We start from the raw sequence: 22,376 nt of genomic DNA on the forward strand, positions 1-22,376 counted from the left end.
TGGTATCTTTCAGCTTCTGAAGGACTTTGCTCAAATTCTCTAGATATGACGAGAATGTTCTTCCAACTATTATGTCGTCCAAGTACACGAGACACGATTCGTAAGATAGTCCATGTAAAATGGTCTCTATCAGCCGTTCGAAGGGGTCCTGGCCGTTGGAAGGTAGTGCAGAATTACACAAGTCGAATGGCATCACCTTAAACTGCCACACTCCTTGACCGGTCGTGAAGGCCGTCTTTTCTCGGTCGTCTGGGTGTATTTCCACTTGCCAATATCTATTCTTCAGGTCCAGGGTAGAAAACCACTGATGTCCAGAAAGAGTGTCGTCGATTCTTGGCAGCGGATAACCGTCTTTCTTGGTGACGTCATTCAATCTTCTGTAGTCGAAACGGAATCGAGTGGAACCGTCCTTCTTTCTCACCAGCACGATCGGCGACGACCATGGATTGGTTGATATTGTTGACTCACATTTCTTGTAGCAGTTTATCAACTTCTCCTTCCTTAGCAAACGGAAGTCTTCTGGGATGTTGTTTAATTGGTGAATGGTCCCCGGTGTCGATATGATGTTGCGTCAAGCTGGTTCGGCCAACATCAGCTAATGACGTGGAGAAGACATCTCGGAATTTCTCGATAGTTGACTGAGCGCGTCTTCCCTGGTCAAGATTCAGCTGGGCATCTATCATCACATTCTGGAACAAACTTCCGGAATCTTTTGGTTGGCTTCCGGACGAATCGCAAACCACACATGTGACGGGAGCACACTTAAGCCCCGTTCACATGTGCAAATATTGCGGTAGCATTGAGAATTCTAGCACCCGCTTGACGACCTTTTTTCCTTCGTAAGGAATCAAATGAAAAGCAGTCATTGGTGAAAATTCTTGAAACGGGTTTTAAACGCACTTTTTATATTTCCCTTCGATGAATCCACCAGAGCGGTGGCAAATCCGCAGACCATTGTTTTCGTTAGGAAAATCCACTAATCCGAGCTGAAAGTCCTTGGCTGTCCCAAGGATGATGCTCTCCGCTCTTGATGGAATCGTGAAATCCCGGGCAACCAATATCTTTCGGGGAAGGATCTCCCCTGTGTCACATCCGCGAATAGGACGACGTTCTATTTTGGCGTGTGCAGCTGGTTATTTTTCAAGTCCAGGGAGATCCCGTATTTCCACAGAAAGTTCAATCCAATAATTCATGGGTCTTGAATGTCTGCCACGAAGACGGTGTGGTGATAGGGGACCGTAGCGAATTTCACCGAGATTTCTATCTTCCCGTGTACAGTCATCTTGTCCCCGGTAACGGTCTGTAGCGTCAGTGAAGGTGCCACTTCCAAGAGTCGTCAGAATTTTTGAGCCAAATCGATCCGGACGATGCTCGCAGTAGCTCCGGTGTCGATGACCATCCGGCAAGAAAATCCGTCAACTTCACCTTCCACGTACATTCCATGGTCTCCGCCGCTCAGCTTTGAGATATGTTTTATGGGGCATCGGCTCCTTGCAGCGACCTCCGCCCCGCGAGATTGCCATGTTTCAGTTTAACGTCTCCGAGCCTCGAGGAGTGTCCCCTCTCTTGGGAACCGTCATCGAGCAGGAAGGACCTTCGTAGGTGACCTTACTCATAACCCCACCGTCGCCACAGTGATGGTTGCTGAAGTTGATTTTCTGTGGTTTCCAACTCCAACGCGTGAATTCGAGCCGATTTCCCCTTTAAAAAGTCTCGCCACAAAGAGCAACAGAGCTACAAACGATACAAATATAATTCAATCATTACACTTCACTCACTTCATTTCTCAAATGTATTTAGCAGCACTACACATAACAAGCATTGCACAGAAACAAACTTCACGGAAGGTTCACTTTACGTACGCACACGCATTCCAACATGTACCAATTCGTTAGTAGTACCGCGGAGGAATGTGGACGAGGTTCATGTCTGGTTTAGCAGTAACACTGAAAAATCGGACACGACACTAGATAATCAGACTGATAGGTATACACACTTACATTTCCCTCACAACTCACTAGGTTACGAATCGCCCGTAGATGGCGATAGGCCTGAGTTGTGCTCGGTTCGAAAGAAAGGCCTTCCTCATGGCACCTCCAGCAGACGAGGGTCTTTCCGATTTTCACGGTCATTCTTGGCACCTTCCAGAAGTTCTTTCAGCGCCCTGATGATGGCCGCCGTAGCGTCCTCCAGAACAGTACCGCAAACCACTCGTCGCTTTCTCCTCGAAACTTGATATGCTGCTCTGAACTCATATCGTAGACCAGGACACTTTTCATGATTTTATATTCCCCCAGGCGCATTGTCTGCTGGATTTCCGGATCCTTGACGGAATCGACGAAGCAGATTGCAGAGTCAATCCTTCCCTGATGTCCGGGGGCCAATCGGGGCATGCCAACTGTGAGAGCCTCTTGATTTCCATGGCCAGTTCTTGAAATGTTTCGCTAGCTTTCTGCTGCCTGGCCTGGAGTTGCAGCCGGTGAAAGTCCTTGAGGTAGTTTTCACCGAACCTCAGCTCAAGCGCGTTCGTCAGGGCTTCATAGCTGGATTGGATCGGTCTTCGGTGGTCTGAGCGTCTGAAGCACTTCGGCAGCTTCCCCTCAAAGAGCGGCGACTAGGTGAAAGGCCTTGAATACACAATCCCATCCATTTGCAGAGGTGATCATCTCCAAAGGTCTTGTAGATCGACCACGATATCCTTCCGTCGTATGTCGAGGGCTTGATGTTCGGCCGGCTTATGTCAGCTATGTTTGGCAGGACCTGGTGAGCGTCCGCGGAAAGCATAGGCTCTTGAAATTTCTTTTCCATCTCTTGCATTCTCCTCGAGAGTTTCTCATCGACCGCGTTCACTGCTCCCTCCACCACGCCCACCTTTCAGTGACGGACTGTGAAAGTTCTTTAACTTCAGCGACGGCAGTGCAGTGACGATGTCATCCTTTACTCCAGCTATGGCATTGTCGCCCTTCGTGTCGGCAACATCTTCTCGTACTTCAGCAATGGATGTGCTGACAGCGGTGACATCTTTTACTTCAACCACTGTGTTGGTGACTTCCTCGACGGCAGCGCTCGTTGTCTCTATCTTGTCATTTATAGTGGCGATGGAGGTGTTGACGGTGGCCGTAGATTTATCATCTCTTCCACAATGCCCAAATTTGTTCTATCACAGACATCAGCTGGATTAGCTGTTCTCGCGTTTCGTCCATGTCATCATTCTTTTGAATAAGTTTACATTGGATGAACGCAGGTGTTGACGAGATATGATCGAAGTGTTCAAAATTTTCAATGGGATGGATAGGATAGACCATGAACTTTTAGTACACCGCCAATCGACTGCTTTTACAAGGGGACACCAGTATCGATTGGTAAGGGACAATGCGAGGTTATGGTGTCGCAGGGAATTTTTCTCTAATAGTGTTGTTAATAAATGGAATAGCTATCCCCCGGAGGTAGTAAATTGTAACACAATTGGCACGTTTAAAAAGAAATACGATAAACATGTTGGGGTAAATCGAGAAGCTCTATCCATACTTAGAATAAGACAACCATAAATACATTATGGGCACTGTATAGTATTTTATCATGTGTATATATTGTTTATAATTTGTGAGATTGTATTTTTAATTGGGTTGTTGTATTTTTGAAATATATTACATTCATATTTTTATGGGCATCTTTTGCTCAGCCACCTCGTTGGGCATTTTGCCTGTTGTGGCGTTGTATTTGTATAGTTATTAAAAAATAATAAATTGTTATACAGACACACTGTGCTCAAAAATCCAATTACCAAGTGCAATATTAGCGGAGATATTTAAATTCAAAAACCGGAGAAAAGTTGGGATTAAATGAATGTAAACCCGATTTACTCTTATTCATGCTGTTTTTTTTATTCCCGGAGGAGACAAATGTTGTTCCTCAACATTCTGTAAACAACGTTATGCGTACAGACTGCAGTCTCTGAGTGTTTCTCAAATGGTCATGTCCCGATAGCACAACGATATCGTTTAAGATACCGTACTGATGCCGGTCCGACATCGGAGCGTCGAATGAATATCGAACGTCGGAAAGAGATCAGAAATTTACGTGTCCGATATCGAACGATATAGTAAAAATGCATTCACTCAATAAACGCCAAAATATCTTTTTTTTTCTCTAAAATAGTTTTACTTTCATTTTTACAGCATTTCGTTTCGAAGGAGAATATCTTGTATGATAATTACTGTTTTGAAACAATCCAAATTTCTCTATGTCGAACTACGTCGGTAATGTTAACGATATCGGTAACGACATCAAACGGTATCGAAATCTCTACGTCGTTCTATATCAGTGTGCTACTGGGGAATTTGTGCGGCTAATTTATTTGTTTTGCTTCATTACAGGCAAGCATTATGCCAGTGGCACAAGCTAGCGCCAAATCATCTGTCCAACGTACGATAATAAATTTTACCATAGCTTAGATCAGAGGTGTCCAACTTCTTTCCGTACGAGGACCAACATAGCGGTCAGCTGCGACGTTGCAGGCCGTACCTTCCCGGCGCATAAGCCGCAACAGTAAAATGACCGGGGGGAAACTCAGATTTGTATACGCCATAAGTAATATGGAGAAACACAGGCAAATTTCACTTTTTTTACCATGGGCTTTGTATTGCTCCACTTCAGTGCCGTAACTAGGCAGGTGCACTCGCATAGGGCCCACTTGGAAGGGGAGCCCAAGAATGGACCAGAAGGGGCCTGAATGCAAATTCTTGCACAGGATTGGCTAGTTTCGTCACTGCTACACTTCATAAACTGACACTTATTTAATGTTTATCTGGTTGCGTTTTCAGCTGGAACAGAAGGTAATTTCCTGTAATATCTTGCCGCTGATTATGGCTAGCTCAATCTTGAATTGTTGCTATCTCCATAAGAAGCTAATCCCCACTCACAAGAAAAAGTGGCTGTTTTTGTCCAGATTGTATAAAACCTATGCAGATCAAGACTCTGAAGCAGGGGAGGCCGAAGAAAAAGCCGAAATCAGCGAGGCGGTGACGCTATTGGTGAAGTCGCTGGAAGAAGATGTCCGGGAAATCTTGGACTTCCCTTTGACGAGGGAAGCAATGCAAAGACGACATGCTGTTCCGGAGAGCCTTTGGTGTGGTACAACACATGGAGACTATGGTGACGCCACAGCAACTCCTGTAACATCGCCCGGAGGAGGAAGCCGAACCCCAAGTCTGAAAGTAAAAGCAAATCGGTGGCTCCGATCTTCTCACCGGTTCCTTTTTCCTCGCCAGAAAAATTAGAAGCGAGCGCAATGACGCACTGGGCCAGCCTACGGCATCATGCTCTACAGTGGACAAGATCGAAGTTGGTGAACAAGAAGAAATCATCAATCCAGAATCCATGATCGTGACAAACAGAGGAAATTGGAGAAAAATTTCCAGAGAATTGGACTTAATATGCACCTCCAGCTATCTTGCCAAAACAGTTAATGACTGTGTTACGGTATTGCCGGAATGTGTCAATGACCATCGTTTAATAACGAGATACTGTGAGGCCAACAACATCGAGTTCCGCACGTATCTTCTAGACTGCGAGAAACCTGCATCCTATGTCATCAAAGGACTAGAGATAAATTCCTCTAATGAGGATATTACTCTCTCCCTGCAGGAAATGAACTTTCAAGTTGTCAAAATCGACGACGACGGGATGGTTGAAAACTGCCTATCTGGAAGGTGGATCTCCCGAATATCCCGGAGTCGTCGCAAATCCTGGACATGAAAACTCTCGACCATTTGAAGGTCAGGGTCGAAAAATTCAGGAAAAGGAGCGCGCAGAAGTTCCTGATCTGCTACCGATGCCAGAAGTGGAGCCATCACAGCTCGGGATGCAAGGCACCCGAAAGGTGTGTCAGGTTTATTTTGCCACATCCGTCGAGACTGTGCCCGAATGTGGGTGGAATAAAACGATTTTATTTTTTAAACCAACAAATTTATGCATTGAAAGCAAACTTAAATATTCAAACAGTTAAAGGAGGATAACGACTTCAAATTTCTGAAAATGTGATAGAAAATCCTTGTAAATTTTAGTAAAAAATTTCTCCAATTTATCAATGCATTTTTCCGATAGTAAATCGACCAGATTGTAGTATCAAAAAATATATCGTACATGTTAGTAATCGCAAACAACTATGAAATATTTAAACATCTATTATAACATCTATATAATTATTAAACATCCATATAAATATCAGAACTTCAGAAGAGTAAAGATATGCTAAAAGGAATTACATTTTTTAGAGCATTATTATTCGTCTAGATAATTTTTTCTACATATTTTTTGTTATAATATTTAATTGATTTATTATATACCAAAGTTTTAAGATTCGGCAAAATGTAAATACATTATAAATTCTGTACAAACTGAAATATTCAAACAGCTAAAGGGGCGGATCACGAAAATCTTTGCAAATTTTATTAAAATATTTCTCGAATTTATCAATGCATTTTTCGATAGCAAAATCCGACTAAAATTAAACAGAAAAATTATTGTATAAAAAATATATTATAACAAACGTTATTATGCACGTTAATTAGTCGTAAACAGCTATAAAATATTTAAAAATCGAAACTTAGGAAAAGAAAAGACACTAAAAGACAACTACTTTTTTTATTATTGGTCTTAATTTCTTTTGCATCCTTTTGTTATAATATTTAACTGATTTACAGTACTTGTATTTTAAGAGTCCGCAAAATATATTGTAAAATGTATTGTATCGGAAAAAGAATTAAAATGTTTAAATAATTTTCTGACGAGGAGTTAAAAAAATGGATAAGTTTCGCGAGCTGGATTCGAACCTTGGTCTTTAGGTTCGCAGTCCGATACACTATCACCTATACTAATTCGGCTGACGGAAGAGGTCCTAAAACAGTTTATCACCAAAAGCATATACTTTTAGTGAAAATTTTTTTTTCGAAATTTAGTACCACCTTCGTCACTCGCTACCATTAAGCAAGGAATTTTAATCCTTCCCTCACGCGAATTAAAATGAACAATTTTGTTTGGCATACAGTGTTAATCTTTCAGGATACATTCCAGTAATTACATAACGAAGCCAACTTGTGACAGAAAGCGCAACAGATCGTACGATATTAAGATAGTGGGAATTATCGTAAACCAAGAAGAGACGTGATTGGCTGAAATCGTGTAATCTCGGAATAGCGGTGCATTTGGGAAATTAGCAGTCCGCTCCTCCCCACCTGAAATCTGTACCATTTTCACTAGTTTTTATTGTTATTACCTGTGTAGTTTGTATTTTTATTCTTCCTGTATTACAGTGATATCAGTTTTAAAAGAGAGTTTTCGCAATAAATGAAACAATTCATTAGGAGTAATGAACATGTAAGTTTACAAACAAAGTAATTTGTGAGGAATAAACACGAGTATATGTTTACATAATTTTCTAAATTGGTTTTACTGTACTGTGTCGCATGTGTATCAAATATGTTCACATATGTTGTTTAACTATGTAAACATCATTAGCCTTCTACAATTGAGTGACACAGCATGAAATATAGGCACAGGTACGAAAAACAATTCAATCATTTATGCTGTATGCATCATATATAATATATATATGCTATTATATCACATAAATACAAAATATTATATACATAATGTCACACGGTGAAAGTGAAAATCCGGTAATTTGTAATCGCCAGTTATCATTAAGTTTTTATAATAACTGGTTGAATGAATGAACGCCAGAACTTTGCCACTGGACTTATCCCGTTGCCGAGATCTCTTCCAGCCCAGCTTCGTGGCAGAGTCTGGAACACTTTATTTTGTGTCAAAAAAAAAAAATTTACAACATATTTTCCCAGGACAATTGGGTGCTATCGCGTTTAACAAATTTTGTGGTGATTACAGACGAGATGGGATTAGGAGTTGGAGAAGTTTCGGGGTTTAGTTAAGATGAATGTACACATATTAGGATGGAGGTATGTTTTAAAAGCAATTGCCCCCCCCCCCTGCCATCTCATCTGTTATCTTACACTTGGTATATTATATACACAAAATACAAAAAAAGAAAACGAAATGAAAATCTTATTGTGGAGTATAAAGTTACAGTACCACGAGAGTTTGCTAGGGGACCCTTGGTAAGATAATAAAAGTCTTTGTCAGGATCCGCGGTCGCCTCGGGGAAGCAATAATTGTCATGGCTTTCAATACAAAGGCAGCGAAACGAGCGTCTTGCTTTGAACATGACCGAACAAGTACGGATTACTTCACGCCGGCTGTGGTTTTTGCGGTTTACGTCCAATAAAGACTTTTATTATCTTTACACTTTTATTAACTTTAATTATCTCACCAAGGGTCTCCTAGCAAACTCTCGTGGGATTGTACCTTTAAATATCCATCGGAGCGAGTCATTTCGCTTAACACCTTATTGGTGAGCAAATGGGTTTGATAACTTGATAGTAACTGGCTGCAAATAATCAAACATAAGTTTACATTCTATCACCATGCGTAAATCAGACGTGGAATGAAACAGCAAATGAAAAATTAGAAATTGATTCTTAAGCATTACGTTATCGAAAATAAATTACAGTATTGGGTTTAATATAATGGGCAGATAATAATATATGATGCCGAACAAAGTGCTAGCGAACTATATAATGCCGAATTATCGTAAGCGAGGACTTGTATTATCCGGTCCAGGAGCCCGAGCCCACTCAATATTTGCCACGATCTCGATAATACCTATGAAAATATTGGGTTTACCTCCGCCCCACAATATTTCCAATAACTTCTACGCATTTGCATATTATACGTAATATCATTTCTAATTGGATAACGCACTAGTCAGTTTTAAATCCTCTCTATGCGAAATTTTTCTTATGCTTTATCCCTCAAGCAAAGACAAACACAATGAAAAAAGGGGAAAAGAAGATTTGAGTGAAAAACGTGTTTTTATCTACTTACGCAAAACATTCTCAAGGTTACATTCTTATCTCAAATTGGCGTAAATACTTGGCAAGCAAAAAAATGGTGTTTGTATTTCTTCCGTAGAACTTGCAATGCAATATTACGTCAGTAACACTGGACGAATTAACCGCACATGCACCTCGTATACATTCCTCTACGGAATTTCTAACGGATTTGTAGATGCCGGAATGTGTGTACGTGTTGTAAACCTAGCGTGAAGTTTGTTTCTGTGAAATGCTTCTTATGTGTAGTGCTGCCATTTGCCGTCAATTTTTCTAATCATAAGTGAAGTGTAATTATTGATTAATTGCACCATTGTAGGCCTATTGCTCTCTGTGATGGGACTTTTTAGCGGGGAGATCGTTAAAAAGGCTCGCCACAGAGAGTAACAGGCCTACAACTGCAGCTGGTGCTGTCATCTGTATTTCTAATTGAGAGTGAATTGTAATGCTCGAATATTTATATAGTTGTTGGCAGGGCGAAACTGGGAAAGGTGGGGGGGGGAGTTCTAGGGTCCCGGACTAGGAAGGGTGCCAAGTTTGCTTTTTGATTGTTCCAACTTACGAGGATTTGCCACCCCTTCACCGTAAAAGTCAAATTACAACAGTGTTATTGTTCCCACCTAAAATTTGCTACCTTTTCAATTTTTCCGCTCAGAGCAGTTGCACTCCCCCTCTAGTTCCGGCCTTGCTTTATCTGAAGGTCGAGAAGTACGCATCATACGCAGGAAATTACGGTACATTTACAGCTCGGAAGGTGCAAATTTCTAATTACAGATATACTATATTAGAATCCTTGTTGAAGTGATAAATTGTAACATATGCATTCACTTAAAAAAAAAGTTATAAAAACTCTCTCTTTTTAGGTGACTGAAGATCGTCATAAAACTAACAAGGGAAAAATAACCTGCTGTCAGTAAAACAACATCCTCGATTCTTACACTTTCGAAATGAATGAATCATCTTTTACGGCATCAGACGATGGTCATGCCATAGATGAATGCTATTCCAGTTTTGTTCCGATCCCGGCAACATTGAGTGTTAAGTGCTCCTCTCATTATTCCTTCCATAGTGAAGATTCACATAAGGGTGAGTGCTGCAGGAAAACTATTTCAAAAATTTCTGATTCGAACGGGCACAAAAGTGTTCGCACTGAACAGAAGCGGCATCGGTGCGATGTTTGTGCTAAGACGTTTTCTCGAATCGACCATCTGGAAACACACAAAAGAGCTCACAGTGGAGAAAAACCATATGAGTGTAATATTTGTCATAAAAAATTTTCTGGAAGCGGAACTTTGAAGAATCACAGAAGAGTCCACACTGGAGAGAAGCCATATGAATGCAGTATTTGTGATAAAACGTTTCCTTCATCTGCAAGATTGAAGATTCATAAAATAGGAGTTCACTCAAAAGAGAAGCCATATAAGTGTGATTTTTGTGATAAAACATTTTCTAAAAGCGATTGTTTAAAAATTCACTATAGAGTTCACACTGGAGAGAAACCATATGAGTGCGATATTTGTAATAAAGCATATTATCGTAGTACTAGTTTGCAGAGACACAGAAGAATTCACACTGGAGAGAGGCCATATGAGTGTGATGTTTGTGATAAAACGTACTCCCATGTCATAAGTTTGGAGAATCACAAAAAAGTTCACACAGGAGAGAAGCCGCATGTGTGCGATGTTTGTGCTAAGACATTTTCTCGAATAGATCGTTTGAAAATACACAAAAGAGGTCACACCGGAGAGAAGCCGCACAAGTGTGATGTTTGTTATAAAACATTTTCTGAAAGCGGAACTTTAAAGAATCACAAAAAAGTTCACACTGGCGAGAAGCCATATGAATGCAATGTTTGTGATAAAAAGTTTTCATATATAAATACTTTGAAGAGCCACAAAAGAGTTCACACTGGAGAGAAGCCATATGAGTGCAATTTTTGTGACAAAATCTTTGCTCAAGTTGGCCAATTAAATCTTCACAAAATATCTCATACTGGAGAAACTGGAGAGAAGCCATTTGAGTGTGATGTTTGTGATAAAAAGTTTACTTCATTTGCAAGTTTGAAGAACCACAAAAGAGGAGTTCATACTGAAGAGAAACCATATGAATGTTCTGCTTGTAATAAAAAGTTTCCTTATATCCAAAGTTTAAAGAAGCACAAAAGAGTTCACATTCAGAAGAAGCCATAGGAATGCTATTTCCGTATTCTAAATCACAACTCTTCTTTTGTTTTGGAACAAAAAAAGACACTGGTTATTTCAACATGTTAGTGAATGAACACTGTCGCCTTTGTAGGAGGTAATTTCTTGGATACATATGGCACTGTGAATCTTTATTATTATGAATGTATCAAAAAAATAAGAAAATGTTATGCTAGAACTCCAGTTACATTAACTGTTGCAACGAAATGAAATTTTCGTACTATTTTTGGACGAATAAATCCTCTGTTTATTTTGAGTTCTGTTTGGGTGTATTTCTCCCTTGTTTACAAACATTTCCAGACTGTCCCCAATGTTATAATAATCGGTCCACAATGTTATAATAATGATTATAATTCATGTACGCATGAAGCTGTTTTTGCAATAAATTATCCAAAGATGTTAGGCTAGTATACTCTCCTGAGAATATTTCCGAAGAACAAAAATTTCAAGAATATTTTATGATTGTATAACCGACAATATTTTTTTCAAATACAAGTTTCGTTCATATCATGAACTAGAGATTCAAAATTCTCAGGAATAATCTTTTGCAGAATATTCAAGGTACGCTATAGAATAACAACTAATAATATTAGAATAACAAGAATAGACCAAGAATAATAGAACAACAAGAATAGACCAAGAATAATAGAACAACAAGAATAGACCAAGAATAATAGAACAAGAATAATAGACCAAGAATAATAGAACAACAAGAACATTAGAATAACAACTAATAATATTTTTGTGATATAGTTTTGCCTGTTTCAGTGGCAACGGGAGTGAATGTTGAATGTTGTTCTGTCGCGCAAAGATGGGTTGCGACGTCTGATGTTCACAAAATTTCATCTATATTAAATCTTAAAATATTATTTTCGAGTTAATCAATTATTGCAACGCTGTGGTTTCCAAAGCGTGAGTCGTGATCCCCCGGAGGGAAGGTGTCGCAAAAGGTTATCCAAACAAGAAATTTATTTTTATTTTTCCTCATGCCAAAACAAAAAAAAAAACCTTTACTCAACACTGAGCTATTTACCACATCATATAATGCAATTCTGTCAAATTCTATTTGTAATCAATGTATGAAATTAATACTTTTACACGCAGGGCGACTTAGAAAGACTTTTAAAATTGTATAAGTATTTTTCAAAATTAAAAAAAGTGTGAGAGGGGCTTGAGAATGTGCAAAACAAGGGGGAAAGTGTGTGTGTATATGTGCCTACATATTACGAACAATGTTATTAATGGTCGATTTCAAGCGAAGAATAACTTTGAAATTAGATTATTCTTGATGAATCATCAAAATTAAGGAAAACATATACCTCCCGACACTTCCAATTTCAAAATAAAACAATACTAACAACTAAATGTTGAAAAATAATTTGATTTCATTCATCACTCATTACTTAAATTGGAACCGAATTAACAAAAAATCGGGAATGTCCCAGAAAACAGGAACATTTGGTCACTTTGTGGAGAGAGTCGCTTATAAATTTCTTGTAGAAAGGAAGGTCGCGCAGAGTTCAATAAGTTTGGGAACCACTGCTGTAACTTATCAAAAATCAGTGTAGCTTCATTACAAATAATGTTCTTCATTAGATAAACAATTCTTTACTTTATTATCACAATAATCTAAACAAAAAAATCTGCGTGAGAATCTCGCGCGATAGAAGTGAAACTTATAGGTTTGTCATAATTTTCATGTCATAGGTTTATCACTAGATATGATAGTTTGTAATTATTATAAATTTACCATTATAAATATAAATTATGTCAAATTAGACATACTGAACACACCATGTTCATCTAAGAATGCAGGCTATATTGGCAAGCATTATGACCAGCAGTAAACATAGGTAGTACTGTACTTTTACTCGCTATCTAACACGTAAAAAAAAAGAAGACTACGACTAATGGCCGTATTCACCGACGGCTGTTAACATGCAAGCGCCTGCTAAAACGATGGTTATTTGGAAAACGGTATTCTCCGCGCTTCACAGACCGGTTAGCAGTCGGTTCTTTCGTGAAAATGTAGCCACTGCTATTTGGGCTGTTAAAAAATGACAGGCATGTTAACGCATGCGCGATTAGTGTGTTTTCGGACTTCACCACTTTTCTTTAATGTTTATTTCGTGGACTTCGATTTTTTTGGGGTATTTTTCGAAAATTCGAATTTTATTCGCGCTCAGAAGTGTCGTTTTTTCTTTCTTTCTCTTGATAATTCAAAGTCTGTTTTGCGGACTAAAAAAAAATTTTTTTCAATATTTTTGACAATTCTAATGCAGTCGAATCCCGTTTTAACGAATACCGTTATAGCGAAAATCTCGTTTTAATGAACACTTTTCTCATCCCCCAGCTAAGTTTACGTAGGAGCAATGCTAAAACCTGCAATAACTTCATAACGAAATTTCGTTATAACGAAATGATTTCTCCGGTATCTTGGAGTTCGTTATAACGGGATTCGACTGTACAATTTCAGACTTGAATTTTTTTTTTTTTTTGGTAATTTCTTTTGCGGAATTCAAATTCCATTTTTTTGGTTTCTTTCTTGGGTACTTCATAGTTTCATGAACTCTGAAATGCATATCGCGCTTTTGGGCAATTCGAAGTTAAATTTCACGGACGTTGAATTACCAAATATATATTTATACAGTTGGATCCGCCTATATAACATTTTTCATAAACCATCATGGGAAAACGCTTTAAACGGAAAATCTTATTGTTGAGAATGATTGGGACCGTGGCCCCCACACATAGGCGGAGATAGACTTGGAAGTCTGGGGGGACACGATGTCAATTCATATATACATTAGACCTTTGACGTTAGGGGGGGAGGGAGGAATCCCTCCCCGCCCATGTTTCCACAACGGCCGGGGCTGACAAGGCTCCTGTCCCGGGACAATTACTATAATTTTTTTCACGCTATAAATGCACTATAGAAGGGCCAGCCAGATCCCAGCCTAAGGGTCCTGCTCCAGGATGTGGGGACATGAAAATAATTAGTCTTAATAATCGAGAAAACGTTGTGGGGATGTTATAAGCGTATCGGCTGTATATGTAATATTAATAATAATGAAGACTTTCAAATTTCATTTTCTGGACTTTGAATCTATTTTCGTATATACATTTATTAGAAACGAATTCTATTTCATTGTCTCTGCATTCAATTTTTTCTGTGCATTTGGTAATTTAAAAATATATACTTTAAACCATCGGTTCTCAACTACTATTTAAAAATATTTATAATCATTTTTTTAAATTTTACTGTTTTTTATTATTTTCCTCGAGCCGCGGAGCCCTGGGGAGTGCCCAAGGGCTCCGCGGAGCACCGGTTGAGAACCGCTGCTTTAAACTATTGAAAGAAAAAGAATTGATCAATAATTTTTTTCCTGTATTTTTGACGATTCGAAGTTCATACACTGATTAAAATTTCTAGGCGTTTTTTCAGAGTCACATTATAAATTTCATATGGCACATAACTTCTCATGTGTTTTTCAAATTTTTTGTTCTGTTGCTAATGTCATGATGGAGCAGTATATTGTAGTTATACTGTGCAATTTCATTATGTATTTGAATATTACACAGCACAGTATATATTTTGCATAACTGCAAAATGTGGGTAACTATATAAATTATGTACTTCTGGATGCTCAATATGAGTATGCATTCATATAGCATTTTTCGAGCAAAACTCTTGATATTATTATTTTTTTGGCAAACTCAGCTTCTCAATGCAAAGATAAATGGTGCTTCTTGATACAATCTGTTCGTAGTCCAATGTTATTAGTAATCTAATGCACAGATGAGAAAATGTATTTCCATATTTTGTCATTTCCAAGATTTTTTCAGCACACAAATCTCATACGAGGCAGCATGTTTTCGAATACCTTGAACATAGAGACGTTTAAATTTTTCCTGCAAAATGGTGAACATATAAAACATGTTTTTGTAAAGACACTGTACTCTGAAATAATATTTAAAAATCAATTGAAAAAAAAAATTGACAATTTCGAAAAAAAAGTCAATCAAACTTTCAAAACTATAATTGCTATTTATTGTACTCATAAATGTATTGAAGAATAATTAAAAGGCAGAAAAAAAATTTGCATGAGCCCGTCTTGTTGTATGATCATCTCAGACAAATTGCCGAATTATCTTTTGTGAAAAGAAGTGCAGAACCCCCAAGAGTGTTGCCTGTAGACTGCTTGCTTAGGAGTTGAGAGGTTTACTTGATTAGATCAAATTCTGTAATAAAGTACAGTAGCCAGAAATTAATGTGTGTCAACTTTTGAAGTATCAACTATATTTCATACTACTTCAGAAATTTTACTTTACACATGAAACAATGAGTGAAATAATAATGTAGATTACAATTTTTATAGCTTATTTAAAACTAAAAACCAATGAAAATAACTACAAATAAGAAATAATCTAATACTCAAACTCTTAACATATTTTTCTGTTTGCACAACACTTATTTACGTTCAACTCTTTCTAAACGTATTTTTTTATTCCATATAATTTTATTAGAGATGTGAGGTGAGAATATTCATTTTTCTTTTAAATAATTTACATTTTTTTACTAATTTCGTGTATATTGTGAAATATAAGTTGCCTGAAACATTACAACCAAAACAATTTTTGGTATAATCACCCCCCCCCCCCTATTAATCCTGTTTATGATGAGAGGTTTTAAAAGTTTGGTTACAGAGATTTTAGAAACCTTTAGATTAAATTCTTATATAAACAATTATTTTAAAATTAGATAAATTTTCAGAAATAAGTTCACAACAAAAGAAATTAAACCAAAGTTGATTGATAAAGGAAGCTATTCTTACATAGTAACCTTCATTCTAAGATACAGAACTGTTTTCTTCAATGCACATACACTTAAATATTCTGTATCACTCACTTTTATTTAAAAGTTGTGCAATTCAGCCCCACGTAAAAATCATAAATTGAAACAAAAATCATTCACGAAAATTAAAGTATTTGTATGCTCGACACTGGGTCATAAAATAAAGGGTAGAATTTATCAAATTATTTCATAATTGCTTTAAATTAACCATGTCATCAATAAGTTGCACAAATTTTTCTCGGAATGTAATTTCTTCTACATTTTTAATAGTAATTATACTCTTGCAAATGATGTTTCACAATTAAATAGCATATTCTCTTCCCATCCCCATTGGCACTGTTTACAAACAATGCAGAGTATTGTTTACAAACTGGCATTTCTTTGATGGCTCAATCGAATACACATACATAAACCTCTGCTTTTGAATAGAAAAGTATTTGTAATTTTATATGGGAAAAATAGAAATCTACTTTTTTTTTTTTCGTGAAATCGGAGATTAATATTGTTTCGTAATTAGTTTTAATTAGATTTAATTCATAATTAGTCGTCACATGGGAAAATGAAGTGGGGATGTTGACAGAGCTTCAGTCCTGGGATGGATTGATCGTAATTTTTTGTTTTTACATTCTAAATTTACATCAAGGGGCCCACAGAAAATCCTGGCATGGGGCCCGGCTTCAGGATGTGGGGGACCTTGGTTGAGGGATAATCAGGGACCACTCAGCAACATTATATATCACACTTTGGATACTTCAATTTGTTTATATAATAATTTTATAAAAGGAAATATAAATAACTGTTAAATAAAGCTTTACACATACCTCATCAACTGCTTGAGAATCATAATCAGATTCCTCCATCTCCCAGAAATGCGATCGAGCATGTTTCTTGTGACGAGGTCGGAACGGATGAAGAGCTGTACCAACGTTACAAACATCTGTTTCTTGAAATTTCTCTAATTCGTTACTTTATTCAATAAAATAAAACTACCAATAACAAAAATAAATAACATGTTGCGGCGATAGCCAACGCGATCGTCCTCCATCTTGTTTTCAAAAACACTCGCAGCAGCAGAGGAAAAAAGAATAAACACGTGATCGATATTGACGAATCAGCATCAAGATCATCATCATCACTTGTTAAACGCCGTGGCCTTGTCACAGCCACTCACTGGTTAGATGAGAATACCGATTTTTTCTAACATACGCGATAGCATTCATCCGCATGTTATTCGACCGGCCGTTTAACAGTCGCTCCGTGAATACGGCCATAAGATGATTAGTGCAATGCCATTGCTGTAAGCACAACCATGCTGATAACATCTAATCGCAATAAAGAATTGGCCATTGGCAAAATCGAACAACCAAAAGAATCTTCTCACAAACTTCTACAGCTGGTTGTCGGCAAACTTCACTGATCGTTTAATAGCATTTTTAGCATTGGGGGTAAAAAAAGAACTTCGGAAAAAAGAAAAAGGAATATCAATGGTTTCAAAATGAATTTCAGGAAATTCTCCGCTTTCTGCCGTGGAGTTAACATATCTGCTGAGCCGCTCCATAACTGTGCTATGGATCACTAGGATATATCCGGAACTTTGCCGTGACGATGAATACATGCTGAAATAAAGATTTCACGACACAACACGAGCATCTTTCTTTTCCAGGAATTTATTTCAGGAAAGATTGAGAGAGGAGCGCCGACCCGACGCTGAGGTGAAAAGATACAAGGAATGTTGTAATGGATTGTCGCATAGAAGCTAGGCCTCGTGCACGTGGTTGCCTTTTCGGGGAATACACGACTGGTTGAGGACTGACTGGCGAAGGACGGTGATACGGGGAACACTCAGGATAGGGGTAAGTCCCATTATTCTGTCCGCTTTTTGGCGTTTGATTGTGAGCGACGAATTATAATTTTTAGTTATGAATACTGCTTGCGGTAAAATTAGTGATAATGGAGTAGGCTCTATATAGTGATAGCAGTAATGTGGCCCTCACTCCAAGGGGCCTTTGATATATGTTTTTATCATAAGGTATTAAATGTTGAGCGGAATGCTAAGATATGGGAATGTACTGAGAAATTCCTAGCGGCTATGCCCGACCCAAATGGGTCTCCAGATTATTTTGGTAATTTAATGACAAAAAGATGTGAAAAGTTGGGTATAAAGCTTTTTGATGAGTTTGTCGAGGGGTACGATATGAAGGAATATTGGAAATTCTACTCAAAAATGATCAAGGTTTGCTTTTGGGACCAGAAAATTTTTGATGTGTATAAAATTTTGGGGGAGTTCCGGGAAGCGGAGAATGATGAAAGGGTAAAACTGAGAACGGAGTTGCATGTTTGTATGAAGAGACTGTTTCAGACAGTTGATGACTCATGCAGAGGATGTCATGGGATCCTGAGGGACCCAGGTAAATTAGCAAAGAAGGCCCCCCCCCCCCTGATAACCAGTGGTGGTAAAGATAATGCGGAAGTGTGTAGAAAAATAAATGAGATGAAAGGATTTGATATCAATTTGTTGACACTGGAGCTGAGAAACAAGAGAGTGCGGGTAAGGATGGGGACCAAATAGACAGTGCCGTCTTAACGCATGGGCCCACCCGGGCACCTTAAGAGAAGAGGGGGCCTCACAAAAATGAGATTCGATTGAAATTTTCTAGAATTTATCAGGTAGGGCCTCGGAAAAACCACCTGACCCGGGAGCCCATGATGCTCTTAAGACGGCCCTGCAAATAGATACACAGGATGCCCAAAAGGACTCGATCCCAACAGGTGAGGAGAAAGAGACTGAGTCAATGACATTAAGTGAAGGAGTTGTGGGTAATGGAAACAGGATCTACTGAGATAAGTGGGACCCTTAAAAAACTGTTCTTTGAGGTGGTGAGGGTGTCCCAAATGAATAGTATGAGGATTAGTGATGACGGGAGAGTGAAATCCCCAATACCTATGTGGTTGATCGAACTATTAAGAGTGCCTAAAAGCAAAGAAATTTTTGAGCTCCAGCAATTGAATTGTTTGAAGATTGTAGTGGAGCCCTATAGGGCAAGGGGAAAATACCCCAGTGCTACCGCTGTCAGGGATGGTACCATATTGCAAGATACTTTTTCCGGGACCCAAAGTGTGTGAAGTGTGTGGGCCCCCATCAATCCAATGAATGTGGGACTCAGAGGGGAAGAGACCCAGCTAAATGTATAAACTGCGGAGTTCCTCACACGGCTAATTTTGGAGGGTGCCCTAGAGCACCAGTGGTAAGAAACCGTGGGGTGAACCGGAGAGGAAACCGGAAGGTAGTGAATGAAGAGGAGGTAAGAAGGCAACATTGGGGGGACCCCATGGTTGTTGAAACCGCTGATTTGGATCAGTGGGGCAGGTGCGAAGGGTGCGGTCGCATTAGGCTGCAAATTATGGTAAAACTACTTTGATTACATATTGAATTTATCGTTCTTAATAAAGCAAATAGCTTAAAATTTTGTCCAAGACCTTTAAAATTCAGGCATCGAACCCTCTGTAGCCTAGGGTTTTAACAGAACTCGTCCTTTCCCCAGCCAAGAGGCAGGCGAACCTGGTGCCCCGGGCATTCGAACAGGGGCGCGCTAAATTCTTTTAAAATGAGTGGCATGCAGTTTAGACTCTTTGAGAAAGTCGCCAACCGTGGCATCTCGGAAACGTTTGTTTATTTTGGCTGTGTTGCCGGCTTCAACTGGATTATACTGCCTTCTCAGTCTGCTAGGGCTTTAATCCTGCTTAGTGAAATAATATAGCCATGTTTCTGGTTGTGGTGAAAATAGAGTTAATATTTTCAGTCCGGGGCAGGGCCACCCCCTTTAACGGCCGGAGGAGCGAAGCCGTTTGCAGGTCTCATGCCCGCGCCGAACGAAGTTCGGCCTACAGGTGTAGTTACTAATAAAGTAGTAGGAAACGTATTTTTCCCCATGTATATATTACATTATATGCGCGAAAATATATATTTGCAATATACATTGTGTATTGTGGTATTCATTTTTTTTTAAATTAATATTCGGAGAGCGATCATGACAAAATCAAAATCACAGCTATGGTTATAGCTGTAGGAATTTCACTACGTTCCCTCTTATGTCTTATTTGCATATTCGCATGAACCTATGTTAGCGATTGGACGAAACGTTTTCTGCGCTAATGCATTGTTGAAGTACGTGTCATTTTACTTCCATCGCGCGTTGCTGCAGGATAGTCTGCTTAGTCGCGTTTCAGCACCTATTTTTCTTAATTCTTGTCGGTGTTAAATAGCTTATGTTGCGCAGAGGTCTAGTAACTTCAAACCTCGCGGAATTAATTTTCCAGTTGATTATAATTTCGTATTTTCGTGACTTTTTTTTTTTGAATTCGGTAGTATGAGTTTACCGTTCATTCAATTCCGTGTGGATTATTTCGATTTGCAACGTGCATTTTGGATTATTTCACGTGTATGTGTCCTAAGGATTATTTCGATTTATAACGTGGATTATTGTTGTGCGGTGGAGAAATGAGGATGGGGAAAAAAAACAGGTGAGCGGTGAAAACAAAACTTTTTTTTATTTCCCTTTCTCCTTCGCTGGGTTACAGTAAACTCGGCACTTCTTGGCGCCAAGAAGGGTGCTTTTATATTGCTTTTTCACCAAATTCTGTATCACTCACATTTCTTTGCAAGTTGTGCAATTCAACCATGTTGGTTTCATTTTCTTGCTTTTAAACTTTAATATTGTGAGCTACAAACTTCAATATTCCCTGTCTTGTTGACGGGAAGAGAGACGGGGACTGGGAATATTCTCTCGAGACTATTATAAATTACCAAAGAATATTCTTGTCGTAAAATAATACGAATCAAGTTATTTATAGAGATTATATATGTAATTACTGTATTATAATAAGTATTCTTGAGAATACTCTCTAGAAGGACTTCTATAACTGGAGAATATTCTCTGGAAGGACTATTATTAATAACTTGAGAATAATTCTTATTATTTTCGATAAGAATATTCCCCAGTAATTTCTAAAAGTACTTCCAGAGAATACTTTCAAGGATATTATATATACAGTAAAACCTCGTTAAGTCGTCACCCTGATAAGTCGTCATTTTTCTTCAGACCCTTCCAGCTCTCATAGACAACAATGTTATTAAACCCTCGTTTACTCATCGCTAATTTCGGTTAAGTCGTCACTATGAAAAAGTTTGAGAAAGAGGAACAGACTATTTTTATGGCTCCCATTAAAAAGAGCATTGCCGTATGCTTAAGTCACCATAAAATCCTATATACCCAAACAGAACAGTTTAAGTAACGAAAATTACGCTGAGGAAGTTCATTTGCCGAATAAGGTTATTGGAACGTTGTTGACTGTTCAAGCTAGATCTCATTTCTGTCTGGGCTCCATTGGAGAAACTGGAAAAACCGCGAGACACCCAAGCTCTGTCGCAAGAAGCAACGTAAGCACTTCATCTTCCCCCCCCCCCCCCCCGGGGCATCTCCGGCAAAACCAAAATTTATTGATACGTCAAAGATTACATTTAGTGTATGGAAATCAAAATTTATGTAAATCGAAGAATCAAATTAATCTAGTTTAAGTCAAAGTGCAACGGGTACAGATAATAATCATAGAAAGCATGGCCTCTACTAACTTAGGGCTTGAAATTTAAACAAAATATCTTTGTTGAAAAAAATTATATATTCTTTCCCAAATTGAGGTCTTTTGTTTACTTTTCCCTGCCCAGGGCCCTCCACCAAGTCAAAAGTGTTCGAGATTACTTTGTAGTTGCATCATGAACTATTGATGAATTCAAACACTAAAATTAAATTTGATGTATACGTAAAATTACTGTGCAATAGAGTTCTGTTATGAAAAGCTACTTATTCAAACAGTTGCTCTGTTAGTCTATAAATTAAAAATTACTAGTTTAAATCAAAGTGTACAGTACATTTCACCACAATAATTTAAGTAATAAGAGATAAAAAAGATAAAAAAATTGCTATTATTTTTTCTTCCACAATCTATAAATTTTATTAATATTGTTATTGATTCATGCTTTAATAAATGTCATATTACTTTAAATTTATACGATTTTCATAACATTGCACATTAAAACTGACGGAACTCCGCTTAAGCCCTCATAATTTTTCGATAAGTTGAGGTGACGACTTATCGAGGTTTTACTGTTTATATATTTATATTATAAATATAATATATGAGAATATTCTCATCAAGAATAATAACATTCTCAAGCATAGGCGTACGCAGAATTTTCTCAAGAGGGGTTTCAGATTCTTTTCCTTCTGGGGGGGGGGGGATTTCTACCTTTTTTAGGAGAATGTCCTTGAGAATATTCTCCTAAATATTATTCTCAAG

At 38.2% G+C, this 22,376-nt stretch overlaps 1 protein-coding gene and 1 long non-coding RNA gene across 3 annotated transcripts in view; one reads left to right on the forward strand and one right to left on the reverse strand.

The window, feature by feature from the left end:
- Positions 1 to 11,464, forward strand: part of LOC149068520 (uncharacterized) — a 30,952-nt gene extending 19,488 nt beyond the window's left edge. For both annotated transcript variants that reach the window (XM_089251863.1, XM_089251862.1), the window contains one exon: positions 9,830 to 11,464. In XM_089251863.1, the coding sequence (XP_089107989.1) occupies positions 9,914 to 11,155 (1,242 nt within the window). In that variant the 5' untranslated portion in view covers positions 9,830 to 9,913 and the 3' untranslated portion in view covers positions 11,156 to 11,464. The remainder of the gene's footprint in view (positions 1 to 9,829) is intronic.
- A 3,731-nt stretch (positions 11,465 to 15,195) lies between these two features.
- LOC149068522 (uncharacterized) lies at positions 15,196 to 17,344 on the reverse strand. The gene is made up of 2 exons (XR_016195219.1): positions 16,844 to 17,344; positions 15,196 to 15,409 (listed from the first exon to the last, which is right to left on the reverse strand). It is a non-coding gene; the product is annotated as an uncharacterized LOC149068522 (long non-coding RNA).
- Between the last annotated feature and the right edge of the window lie 5,032 nt (positions 17,345 to 22,376).

This window comes from Pholcus phalangioides, unplaced genomic scaffold (genome assembly GCF_987345545.1).
Source record: "Pholcus phalangioides strain wild (caught in Gottingen) unplaced genomic scaffold, Ppha-v1.0 ptg000027l_1, whole genome shotgun sequence".
In the NCBI taxonomy this organism is placed as follows: Eukaryota; Metazoa; Arthropoda; class Arachnida; order Araneae; family Pholcidae; genus Pholcus; species Pholcus phalangioides.